Source organism: Symphalangus syndactylus, chromosome 2 (genome assembly GCF_028878055.3).
Source record: "Symphalangus syndactylus isolate Jambi chromosome 2, NHGRI_mSymSyn1-v2.1_pri, whole genome shotgun sequence".
In the NCBI taxonomy this organism is placed as follows: Eukaryota; Metazoa; Chordata; class Mammalia; order Primates; family Hylobatidae; genus Symphalangus; species Symphalangus syndactylus.
The window spans coordinates 39,384,664-39,398,235 of NC_072424.2; the positions used below are offsets into that span (position 1 = coordinate 39,384,664).

The following is a 13,572-nucleotide window of genomic DNA, read 5'->3' on the forward strand; positions in this document are numbered from 1 at the left end:
CAAGAAACAGCTTGAAAATTTTAACTCTAATTTTTTTTTTTGTTTGAGACAGAGTCTTGCTCTGTCGCCAAGGATGGAGTGCAGTAGCGGGATCTCAGCTCACTGCAACCTCCGCCTCCTGAGTTCAAGCAATTCTCCTGCCTCAGCCTTCCGAGTAGCTGGGACTATAGGCATGTGCCACCATGCCCAGCTAATTTTTTGTATTTTTAGTAGAGACAGGGTTTCATTGTGCTAGCCAGGATGGTCTCAATCCCTTGACCTTGTGATCCGCCCGCCTCGGCCTCCTAAAGTGCTGGGATTATAGGCGTGAGCCACTGTGCCCAAACTTAACTCTAATTTTTTACCCAAATTATGAAGATAAAGTCTGTGCTTTTTTATGCTATGAGCATAAAATTAAATAGTATATATGTAAATTATATTTCAAAACCTTAGGTTGTAGGTATATAATTTCCTTGTAACCCATCTGTGCAAATTACACTCGTTTCCACAGTGAAACCCAACCAGGAGAAGGAAAATGACTTTTAATGAGTAGCAACTATGTGCCAGGTACTAAAGATATTATCTCATTTAATTCTCACAACACATTTGGAGGGAAGTAATCTTATGCCTGTTTTATAGATGGGGAAATTGGGACTCAGCAAGGATAAATAACTTGTTCAACAAAGGTCACATTAGCAGATATTAAATTGGGAATTAGATTTTAATCAGTCTATCAGACTCTGAAGTCCATGCTTTTTTCAATATAATATGATGCTTTTCAGGACTTACCTGAATGTATAAATGGCAAAATTGGCAGGAATGGTAAAAGATAGGTTCTTCAATGGGTGTGACTAAGACATGAGTAATTTTAATCTGCTTTTCTGTTCGTTTTCTATCTCTAGCAGTCCCTCAAATAACTGTCATCCCTACCTCCAAATATGCTAAGGGGTTTCAAACTGAACTTATTAGAGTCAATCACATTTATTATGGTTATGATCTTCCCCAAATAAATGTACTGCTTGATGGCAGTAGTAAGGACAAAGACCAGAGTTTTCTTAATATGATGAGGTGGAGCAATCACAGTTATAAATTATGAAGCCATTGAACATATGAAAGGCAATCTGATTTTTTTCCCAGGGATATTACACGTAAAAATTCTCAGGTATTTTCAATAACAAACATCCCCAAAGTGTAGTCAGTAGAGCTGGCAATTATTTTCTCCTTCAACATTCCATATGGAGAAAGTGTTGTCATCCCTTGCTTCTCCTGGCGGGACAGAGACAGTCTGTGATGGTAAAATAACATACTTTGTAACCAGGGTTCTCCTGTACTGTCCTTTGCCTATTCCTGTTTCCCCTTTCCTAGTAGAAAATCGAAGACATATAAAACCTACTCTAATTTCTTCCTTAAAAGATGCTAATCCAGGCAGAAGAGCCTACATGATTAAAATATGTGGTATGGACTTGTTTGACCACATTTATTAGCACCATATTATATTAGATAGAGTTGACCTTTTGTTTCAGGTTTACCACTAAGTCATTAATGTATAACTTAATTCTTACCATAGTCATTAGTTAAGGGGATGTATTTGTGGCATGTGTGGGAGACAGGAAATAAGAATGAATAAGAAAGTGATAGCATAATTGTATAATTTTTTTATTTTTTTGCGATAAGGTCTCGCTCTGTTACCCAGGCTAGAGTGCAGTGGCATGATCTCATGGCTCGCTGTAGCCTTGAACTCCCGGCTTTAGTGATTCTTCCCACCTCAGTCTCCTGAGTAGGTTGGACTACAGGCATGTGCCACCATACTCGGATAATTTTTTAAACATTTTGTAGAGACAGAGTCTCACTGTGTTGCTCAGGTTGGTCTCAAACTCCTGGGCTCGAGCAATCCTCCCGTCTTAGCCTTCCAAAGTGCTGGGATTAGCATGAGCCACTGTGCCTGATTGATTGTATATTTTAGAATTTATAAAGTACTTTCCCCGTACATAAACTTACTAATTATTACTTCACTCTTGGATATTATATCAGTTTTACAGATAAGGCAGCTGAGGCTTAGAACCATTAAAAATTTTATCCAAGTTTACAAGACTAGATCTGGTAAAGTCAGGACTTAAACCTAGGGCCTCCAACTCCTACTCTACGGTTTTTTGTTGTTGTTGTTTTTGTTTTCCCACCATACATTGACAGGTTCTGGAGGGTTATATAATACTTTAGCCACTTGTGGTGACTAAGGACACAAACCTAGGGTTTAGAGTCAGATGAGTCAGATGGCCCTGGGTTTAATTGTGTTGGTACTTATTAACTGTGTACCATGAGAAAGTTAATATCTGAGTCTCAATTTTTTCATATGTAAACTAGGTATAAGAAGAAGTTTATAAAAAACTCTTCTTAGGGTTTTTTTGAGAGCACCATGCATGAACCATGAGATCTTAATAAATATTACTCATCATAATTGGGTATACAGGCAGTAAATGAGGACACAGTAGACTGGCTGTTATATCTTCATGCTTCCCAGTCCTAGTTACAGTGTAAAGCATTTTTTTAAATTTATATTAGACAGCTAGGCATAATTATTGCAGAAGGGGAAAATGGGAACAGTGAAAACTAAGCTTTGAATGTTTAGTAGAAGGAAAGGGTGGGCGGCATATAGAGTTAATGAGTTTGTGACAGGCGAAAGTGAGAAAAAGGCATAGGAAAAGTCAAAAGAAATCATTGTAGGCCGGGTGTGGTGGCTCACGCCTGTAATCTCAGCACTTTTGGAAGCCGAGGCAGGTGGATCACGAGGTCAGGAGGTCAAGACCATCCTGGCTAACATGGTGAAACCCTGTCTCCACTAAAAAATACAAAAAAATTAGCCGGGCATGGTGGCGGGCGCCTGTAGTCCCAGCTACTCGGGAGGCTGAGGCAGGAGAATGGCGTGAACCTGGGAGGCAGAGCTTGCAGTGAGCTGAGATCGCACCACTGCACTCCAGCCTGGGTGACAGAGTGAGACTCTGTCTCAAAAAAAAAAAAAAAAAAAGAAGAAGAAAATCATTGTAGTCAAGATGACCATTAGCTGTACATCTTGCAATACTATATGCTACAAAGTAGAATTTGGACATAAACACAGAATAATATCCCAGTAGTCCCATTCACCAGTCCTAGTACCCATGTTGGTCACTGGTATATATTTCCACTTGTCTGAGATGAAATGATAATAATATAGGGATTTTTCTTTTCTTTTTTTCCTTTTCTTTTCTTTTCTTTTTTTGAGATGGAGTTTTGCTCTTTTCGCCCAGACTGGAGTGCAATGGCATGACCTCGGCTCCCTGTAACCTCCACCTCCTGAGTTCAAGTGATTTTCCTGCCTCAGCCTCCTGAGTAGCTGGGATTACAGGCACCTGCCACCATGCCCAGCTAAGTTTTGTATTTTTAGTAGAGACTGGGTTTCACCATGGTGGCCAGGCTGATCTCGAACTCCTGACTTCAGGTGATCACCCACTTCGACCTCTCAAAGTGCTGGAATTACAGGCGTGAGCCACTGCACCTGGCTGGGATTTTTCATAAAGCTAAATTTACTCAGTTTAAACAACTGTTCTTTATTTTGACATGTCATTTTAGCTTTTGTTCAGATGTTAAAATTTTCCTTTCTTTTGGAAAGTAATAGAGATAAGTAGTTGACAGTTTTATTAAGGTCCTTACTAGACAATATAAAAAGTTGACAAACGGACTGGGTGTGGTGGCTCATGCCTATAATCCCATCACTTTGGGAGGCTGAGGTGGGTGGATTACCTGAGCTCAAGAGTTTGAGACCAGCCTGGGCAACACGGTGAAGCCCTATCTCTACTAAAATACAAAAAATTAGTTGGACATGGCGGTGTGTGCCTGTAGTCCCAGCTACTTGGGAGGCTGAGGCAGGAGAATTGCTTGAACCTGGGAGGCGGAGGTTGCAGTGAGCCGAGATCGTGCCACTGCACTCCAGCCTGGGTGACAGAGCGAGACTCCATCTAAAAAAAAAAAAAAAAAAAAACCCTTGACAAACATATGTCCACTCCTCCCCATTAACTAATATTTATTTTGAAATACCAAAGTCTAGAAATCACTGAATCAGTTAATCTTCACGTTTTCGTACAGTTCTGGGAACCTGGGCTCTTAGATATCAAAGCAATTTATCTATGAAGACCATTCAGTAGACACTAAGCAGAGCGTTTCCAAGGAGACATCAGTGCATCTAGTTCCTGACAGTTCATATTTTATTTTTTTAATTTTACTTTTACTTTTTATTTTTTTGAGACAGAGTCTTGCTCTTGTCACCCAGGCTGGAGTGCAATGGCTCCATCTTGGCTCACTGCAACTTCCTCCTCCCAGGTTCAAGCAATTCTTCTGTCTCAGCCTCCTGAGTAGCTGGGATTACAGGTGTCCACCACCACACCCAGCTAATTTTTGTATTTTTAGTAGAGACGGGGTTTCACCATGTTGGCCAGGCTGGTCTTGAACTCCTTACCTCAAGTGATCCGCCCGTCTTGGCTCCCAAAGTGCTGGGATTACAGATGTGAGCCACTGCGCCTGGCCTGACAGTTTATATTTTATATAGAGGCCCAATACTTGTCTTCTAGGAAATTACAATCTAAGACAAAACAGAGATGTAGATTGCTGTCACCTAGCACACAGAAGATAGGATAGAAACATCAATCTAATATACTGATTAATAATGAACTACTTACAGCATATTAACAGATAAGAGGCAAGACAAAAACCATGATATGGTATATGTGTGGCAGCTATTTGCAGAGTATCTCTGGAGATCTAAACCCAAACTAAACCAAAGGACAAAACAATCAAATCATCTTAGAGACCAACGAGGGCTAACCCTTTAAATACCAGTTACTTCTTTCCCCTGATGTCCTCTATAGAATGACTTAGAATTTCAATGGCTAGACTAGAGAAATGGTTTTCATCAGGAATTAAGGAAACAAGCACTTTGTTTTGTTGGTTTTGATTTTAATACCACATACAGATTCTGATGAAAACATTAAATACTACTTAATTAGGCCAATAAACCATTACAGAGTAGTTAGGTCAGTAAGCAAAAATGGTGAAAATTCATAATTATGCACATTCTCATTATACTCAAGTTCATTTTTGGTCACAAGAATAGGTATTTTTGAAAGGTATTAATTATAGACATCTAGTGGATATACGTATTCAAATTGTCTTCCATTGGTCCCAATTAACATGGCTTCTAAAAGTGCATTCACTTGTAAGCCAAGGGTATTTTAGGCCCTTGGAAAATCTGGCTCATTGTCAAAAATATATAATTTCAAAAATTCTTGGTGTAGCAAATGAACTAATGGCTTTAAACGTTAAGTATTTTTTGAAGGAGATGGCCAGGAAAATGTTAATAACTGGGAAAACAAATTATTGAACAGAGCCCCAAAACATAATTTACTGTGACAAATAAAAGTATTTATTTTTCACATTGTTATGGAGAGGGGCATATTATTTCAGTGTGTTGAGCATGGCTGGATTTACCATTAATTTATTTCACAGAATTTATTGAGTGCCTACTAAGTGCTCCGGTCTGGGAACACAAAGACAAAAGTGTTTGCTCACCAGGCTGTTGCCATCTCTAAGAGGTGCTCAATACATACTTAAAAATTACAAGAATTTCGACTGAAATTTATATCACACCACACATCCACACACAGACACACACACACAGTTTAAAGGATCTAGATGTGTTAGAAATGTTCAGGAACTGAAGGAAATAGGCCTTAGGGCTGGAGCCAACATCCAATACTTCACTATGTAACAGCTTGATTTAAAAAATCATCTTTAAATAATATGACTTTCATTTGCTTTCTCCCATATCCTCATCTTATGCAGTCCTATTTCTAGAAGGTCGTCATGGCGCTTCACAGATGAATGCAACATAATCTTGATTTCCTGGGTGCTTAGGCTTGTAGAGGCTTTTCAGGGAACTTCAGTTGAAGGTCATCTATTCCAGCTGTTTTCAGATTTGTTAATCCTGGGGTCTGGGTGGAGGTAAGAGGATACAGGTTGTTGCTATTACAGCGTTTGCTGGGCTTTAAGACTAACCCTTGTCCATCCACCCCTGGGGAAAACCCTTGCTTTGCATTTTAGGGTTTTGCTTGTTTGATACCAAGGAGGGCCCTGGACGCTTCTGCGTTTCTGACTGCCCACACTACATAAAGTAGTTCCCTTCATCTGCCAAGTAGAAGGCCCATTTTGTCTCAGAAAGAAGCCGAAAGTGGGGCCCAGCAATGTGACTGCAGCAAACTCTGCCTGATCCCTTTCCCGCGCTTCAGGATAGGACCTAGAGTTCAATTTGCAAGCGGTTGTGGGGTAGAAGCTCAAGGAGCAGCAGCGGGTCGTGCATCACGCGGCTTCCGGCTGTTATTTTCCATCCAGGGCTATGTGACTCTGGTTTTGACTGGGGGCGGCACTATGGTCCCATCTGGCACTGTAAAGGCGCACTTCCCTGCAGGAGGGCTAAGTATAGGATTGACCTCCAGGAGGGTCTGGAGGGGGGACTCTACCTGTGCAGCAGAATAGAGTGGCCAAGAAGTGGCACAGTTGGACGCACAGCCGCCCTGACTATCCAAGCACAGTTCAGGTAGCTTCGACTTGGCCAAAGCCAGCATATATTGACGCTCCCAAGACCCTTATTCCTCGGTTGCAGGGAAGAGCAGAGCAGAGCCAGGGCGCATGTCCCTTTTGGCCCTCGGATCGGAGAAGCTGCTTGACCAGGTCACTGTTTTTCCATCTCGCCACTCTTTGCCCTATCGAGGTCAGAGGATGCTTCGGTGTGGCTACCCAACGCGTCACAGAGATCAGGGCTCCTGTTCGGGGAATCTCCTTCAGGGCTCTATGCTTTGACGGGAATCACCGCTTCAAGACCCCTCTGCAACTTAACCGCCCTTGCTATTATTGCTGCTTCAACCAGAAAAGGGCCCTGAGCGGACGAAGTGCCTGACGCTGTCAGGACAAACAAGCGTGCTGTCGGTGGCAACACTACCCCAGCGTGTCCGGGGTTGGCGCCGGGGCTTTCGGGTCGGAGTCGGAGCTTGAACCGCCCTCCAGAGCCTCGCAGGGAAGGACGTAAAAACGAGACGCTTTGCTCTGTACCCGAGACGGTACAACGGCATCGTTTGGATTCCTCCCTCTGCTTCCTGACCCTAGCGGGTTAAATTAGGAGGGTCCAACGCCACACTTTTCTCCTCCTTCCCGCCTGCCCCCCTCCCCTTACCTTTAAAAAGTTAAAAAATGTCTGCAGTAGAAATCTCTTAAAGGGGCGGTGCCGGTGTACGAGTTCTCTTGGCAAGAGTCACTGGGAAGGCTGGCTAGGGGCGTGAGTTCGCTCCACCAGCACCAAAACACTGAAAAAAAAAAAATAAAAAAAAAATAAAAAAAAAAAACGAGCGAGCGAGAGAGAGAGAGGGAGAGAGAGAGAGTGTGTGTGTGTGTTGGGGGGGGTAGTGGGAGGAAGGGGAAAAAAAGGGGTAAAAAGGCGGACAGACACACACTTTAGATAAGGACAATTAGTCACTAGCGAGACCCAGTAGGAAGAGAGGTTTAAATCAGAGGGATTGAATGAGGGTGCTTTGTGCCTTCCCTGAAGCCATGCCCTCCAGCAACTCCCGCCCCCCCGCGTGCCTAGCCCCGGGGGCTCTCTACTTGGCTCTATTGCTCCATCTCTCCCTTTCCTCCCAAGCTGGAGACAGGAGACCCTTGCCTGTAGACAGAGCTGCAGGTTTGAAGGAAAAGACCCTGATTCTACTTGATGTGAGCACCAAGAACCCAGTCAGGACAGTCAATGAGAACTTCCTCTCTCTGCAGCTGGATCCGTCCATCATTCATGATGGCTGGCTCGATTTCCTAAGGTAAGGCAGGGGCTTCGATGGATCATTTAAAATTTTTTAGTAACACCCCCTCAACCCCTTCCTATCCCCCATTCCAAAGGGGAAAGAAGAAAATAAGCCAAGCAGATCTCTCAAAGAGAAGAAAGGAGGTTTTCCTCCTCCTGGATTGTGTGCTGTGAGGCTGTAAGTAGTGATTGAGAAAGCAATGTTTTCTATTAAGATGCACATGTTTGCAATGCAGAAGGCATTTCAGAAACTTATCAGTTATGACTGAAAAAATGTTGTGCTTACATATATCCACAATTAGCCTTCCCGTCTCCTTCTGAAAAAGAAACAAGAGGTTCAGAGCAGTTACAAAAGCGAAGAAAAGGTCTCAAACAACAAAGAGCTGAAAGGAATGGGTATGTGTGTGGGGGTGTGTGTGTATGTGAGACAGAGAGGAGAGTGTGTGTGTCTGTGAGTGTTCAAGCGAGATTGCACGAAAGTGGAATTTTCCACGGAAAGATCGTTTCGTCAGTTCTCTCCCACTCTCAGAAAACGAATTTAAGCAGAGGTTTGAGTGGTGGGCAAGTTGGATCGGAGTTAAAATTTTTTATTTTATATCCTCCGCTGTCATTTCCAGACTTTAGGACTTTGTAAGGCGCTTTTTATAGACGGAATGCCCCCCTCCCCCCCCAGTTCCTCCTCCTTAAATCTCCTGCGGTAACTGCACAGTTTAGCTTTTCTTTAAAGAAAAAAAAAATCCTCGCTAGGGTCACAGCGTTATAAAGGAAGCGGTAAGAGTCCTAGAAATACTCCAGGGAGGCTTCGGAGATCTGAACCCCGCACCAGCAGATTAGCAAACCCGGAGGTTTGTGATCCCCTTTGCTCTAGGGCTTGTAATCTAATTGGGGTCACACTCTTCCCGGGTTGTTGCAGTTTGGCAGTTAGGCAACTGCGATGCCTTCCCATCAGGGACAGAGTTGCAGTGTAAAATAAGAAATAAATCCTCTGCAATGTCGAATCCAAATGTTGAGTTTTTAAAAATTCCCTTCAAGTTGGAGCCTCAGCTGTGGGGGTTCCCCTCGAAGAGCCCTCAGCGCTCTCAGTCCCACTTTGCCCCAAGGCCAGGTCCGTTGTGCGTCCTTCGTATTTTTCACTCCTTGCGAAATTCGAGTTTTGCTTCTTGAGGTGCACGCGCCTCTCAGCTCTTGGGGTTGTCCCCCTGGCCCGGGTCGGGTCTGCGGACGCAGCAGGTAGCGGGAGGCGCCACGTGGAGCGCTCCTTCCACGTGGAGGAACGGTAGCGGGAGGACTGAGAGGCTGTAGCTGCCCTTGCCGAGGCCGTTTCGGTTCCTGTTGGTGCGGTTGCTGCGAGAGCGGAACAGCCAGCTCCGCGCGGCCCAGCTTCCTCTTCGAAAGCTCCTTGGTGCAGTAGAGCGCGTCTCCGAGCTTGTCCGAATGTAGGGTGCAATGGAGTTTTCCGCAATGCTTGTCCCACTTTCATTGAACTCCTTCAGCTGCGCAGACCCCTTCCCCCCGCCCAGCTTGCTTTCTTCTTTTTAAAAATCAGCCTGTTCGCCTAACGCTTTTCTACCTCAGAAAAGAGTCTGAAAGGCAGATTTTCGGGGAAAGAAGTCCTAGCGGAGTGCATTCGCATTGGCTGTGCAGGCTTCTGGATGAAAGGTTGTTGGAATTGCCCTTTCCCCAGGACAGGATTCGCGCGGACGTCTCCTTTGCCACAGTAGGCCCACGCGACGCCTTGACTGTGCCTGTCCTGGAGCGCGGTCCCGGAGACTTCAGCCAAACGACCATTCTGGTTACAAGACCCTGGGGTAGCCACGTCTGTTCTCAAAAGACTCTCCAAAAGCAGAGTCTGTTTTTTCTTCCTCGTATCCACCTCCTTTATGATGCTCTTTAACGTCACCGTTTGGATTTGGGTTTTCAGAATCTGAAACAGTAAAGCGTTAAAAAATAATTTACAGACCCGGAACTCAACAGCTGATCCCCTCAGCATTATCAGTATCTGCATTGCTCCTTTTCTACTCCTTCCCAAAGCAGCAGCCTTTGGCTTTTAAAAAACCTATTTGATGGAAATCCTGACCTTAAATAGATGCAAATGCTATTGTTTTGATGCTCATTTAATATCCCATAACGCGCAGGTTCCACATTTCGGCAAGCTTCATTTTCCCTAGCGGTTCCAAACGGCCCCAAGTGGGAAAGAAGAAAGATGGAGCCTAACTCGGGGGTGGGGTGGGGAGGAGGATGTTACCTTTCCTGAGATCAGGCGGAATTATTTCAGGGGCCAAAGAGACTTTGCCTTTACTGTGTGTGTGTGTGTGTGTGTGTGTGTGTGTGGTGGTGGTGGTGCGGGAGTGGAGAAGTGTTCTTGGAAAGGCAAGGGTTTACCCTGGGGTTCTCTCCGTCCGGGGATTTGGGAAACAATGCGGTTTTTACAATACAGTGAAAAGGGAAAATCAACTCGGACATTAAAAGAAAGTAGGAATCCACTTAAGCTCAGGCGCCGGGCCTGGTCTGAGAGAAACGAGGCAGGTTTCACCTCCTGCACGGAGGTTTGTGGGGCCCCTGGGGCTGAGGAGGCAATGCCGGCTTTCAGCATACAAGTTTTTGGCAACGGTCGGAATCCAGAGGTAGGCGCGCCTAGCGCGTCTCCGCCCGGAGCGCTTTCCTGGCAGTGGCAGAAGCCGGGCAACTACGCTTTAGCGCCGTGCTGGTAGCACGTACACCCACCCCATACAAACACTCTATGAAGAAACACAATCTGTAGCCTTTAGGAGATCAGGATCTGGGTGTCTGCGGGAGGGAGCCTCTGCGGGCGCCTGGAAGCGGGAGGCACAGCCCCCGGAGCCGGGCGGTGAGGGCGGGCTGGGGCGCGGGGCACTAGCTAGACGCTGCGGGAGCGGCCAAGGGCCAGCGTGAACTGCCGGCTGGGGCAGGCACAGAGCCTCTAGCCCCGGCCAGGTCGCCTTCAGGGAGTAGGAAGAGGGCCCTTCTCCGTGCCCCACGCGCCCTCGTTCTGTCCCGGGAAACTTTCCTCTCTTATTCTCTTCCTCTGCAGCTCCAAGCGCTTGGTGACCCTGGCCCGGGGACTTTCGCCCGCCTTTCTGCGCTTCGGGGGCAAAAGGACCGACTTCCTGCAATTCCAGAACCTGAGGAACCCGGCGAAAAGCCGCGGGGGCCCGGGCCCGGATTACTATCTCAAAAACTATGAGGATGGTGAGAAACTTGATTACCATTCTTTATTTGGGGAGCGGAAGCAAGCACCCGCTGTGTTTGTGTATCTGTGTGTTCGTGTGTCTGTGTGTTCGTGTGCGTGTGTGTGTATGCGCGCGCGCGCGCGCGCGCGTTGGGGCAGATTTGGAAAGCCTGGTTGCAGCTCGCCTGAAAATGAAAAGTTGGAAGCTTCAGACGAGGAGACACTGCAGTGTGGAACCCCTGACCTCATTGCGCAAAGGGGGTTCTCCAGGTTGTCCTCACCCAGCTGCCGGCCTTTTGCTGGGCGGCTGTCTTGGAGGCTGAGAGCTGGTAGCTCAAACTCCTTAGCAGGCTGTTCCTGCGGGGTGTAGATGCAGCAGGTTTTTTGAGAAAATTCAGCCAGGTTCATAGATTATTAAAGGTCAGAATCACATTTCATTGCTAAAATTCTAGGCAAAGTGCCTTTCTGTTTTTCTTATTTCTTGCCTTCCTTTGATTAGGGTACAGAAGGAATTCAGCCGTTTTTGAAACCTACTCTAAAGTTTTTTGGAATAATCCCTTTTAAATTGGTCCCTTGTTGAGGAAGGTTTGGAAATCTCCAGTTAGTTTTTCTTCAGATTGCCTAATCTCAGAGTTGCATTTTTTTTTTCTGTTTTAAAATGGGATTACAAATGCTGACCGGATTAGATAAGTGTTGGAAGGGCTTTGAAAACTTGAAATCCTATTTCAGTCTGAGAGGCCAATCTTCTTTGGTTTGAACAGTCTCATTTTTACTAGGGAAAAAAATGAAAATGCTATTGAAAAATTTTTGTTTAGAAGGTTAGGCGTTAACTTCTGTGAACTTCTTGTTTAAGTGGAGGGACATACTTTCAAAGAGGCACGATGAGGGTATTGGCGTTTCTTGAGCTATTGACACTGTTAAGATTGGATAGAAGAGGCATTAGTGTCCATTCGTGGAGGGCTATCATCCCCGTTGTTGTTCCTTCTCATAAGTAAACTACAGCTTTATATATAAAGGGCTCAGGGACAGGTTTTCAGAGCCTTCCAAATTTTGTTATATCTTGTCCTTACAAATCAGCTAAAGGAGCAAATGCCCTTGTATTTTCTTGGGCCTTCATTGAAAAGTACTTCTGGAGAGGTATTGGAATGTATTTCAAGGGTGGCAGAGGAACATTTTTTTTTTTAAGTGCCAGAATAGAGAAAGAGGGCAAGGCTAAGGCTTCTTGAGTTTGGAGCATGACTAGGACTTACTCTTTTATAACATTTGCCAAAGCACGTAGGTGTTTAAGGCTATATCTTTTCAAAGATAAAAGTCATTGCTATAAAACTATGGATTGCAAGTAGACTTTTGCTGTCACTCAGCATAAATGCTGAAAGGTAAAAGATAGTCTTTAACGGCACCTCCTATGGTAATTTGACCCAGAACCTTATAAGCTCCCCGGGTCACTGTCAGCTCTGTGATCAGACATAAGAAGGGAGAATATTAATGGTTTTTCTGATGAGATAGCTCTTCTTCCAATCCATTTGAACTACTTCCTCTTTAGTTTGTGGGAAAACTTGTAAGAGCCCCAGGAATTGCTGGGGGTGAGGGAGGGAGGAAAGGACCATTATAAGTTTAGAAATTGGTCTGTTTCTCCCAACCTTATACCTAGGATTATGTTACATTGAGAACAATGAGATCTGCTTAAAATGAAGGCTACAATTTGTTTCCTTTGTGAAAGGAGAAAGTGGGCATCATGGGGAGAAAAGAAATTGGCCGAAGGCAGTGCCCTGTAAAACTATATAGAATTAAAATAAAACCATAAATGGAAAAGATCTAAGAGGTCACCTTCAGTCCTCTATCACGTCAGGGACCAGTATAGGATCATTCCATATGGAATCCTTTTCTTGTTTTGTCCAACCTGGCATTAAATATCTCTAGGAATGTAGTTTTTCACCACTCATAGGGGAGAGAGTTCTTCTGTCCCATAAGCTTTTGCTGGGAAATTTATCCTGAATTTTCCCTTTATAAGTATTTACAATTATTCCTGTTTGCATTTTTTAGACATCTATCTTCAAAATAATTTCCGCCTTTGGTGTGAGTGTTAGCTTAAAAAAAAAGTTTCCTCATAGCTGTTTTTTATCTAGACTACCTGGATCTAATTCTTTTAAAACTTTCTTTAAAGTCAGTCCTTCCAGACACTAATCTGTTTTATTGCTCCTAGCTGAACTCCTTTTGATTTATGTTTTCCTAGTAATAAGATGCTCTGAACTATATCAGTATTTGAGGCTTTAGCAGAGTTAAAGAGAATGAGAATGTCCTATTTCTGCCCTTTGAAGCTCACATATCCTTAAATTACCCATACCGTCTTTGTTGTTGCATGTTGCATTGCAGAATTCAAGGCAAAATGTTCTTGGTATAGTCTCAGCAATTTCGAAAACATTATGCTTCTGTTGTCCCTTTTCAGCTAGTGATAACTTATCATCATGAGCATCTTAAAGTAATTAAGCCTTCTTAGGAAATGGCCCTGTAGTAAGCACTTGGGCATAAAGGC

At 44.4% G+C, this 13,572-nt stretch overlaps 1 protein-coding gene across 3 annotated transcripts in view; it reads left to right on the forward strand.

The window, feature by feature from the left end:
- Nucleotides 1-7,502: 7,502 nt before the first annotated feature.
- Nucleotides 7,503-13,572, forward strand: part of HPSE2 (heparanase 2 (inactive)) — a 772,172-nt gene continuing 766,102 nt past the window's right edge. For 2 of the 3 annotated variants that reach the window (XM_055252704.2, XM_055252710.2), the window contains exons 1-2: nt 7,503-7,865; nt 10,902-11,059. In XM_055252704.2, the coding sequence (XP_055108679.1) occupies nt 7,576-7,865; nt 10,902-11,059 (448 nt within the window). In that variant the 5' untranslated portion in view covers nt 7,503-7,575. The remainder of the gene's footprint in view (nt 7,866-10,901; nt 11,060-13,572) is intronic. The other variant, XM_055252697.2, reaches the window with a different exon arrangement.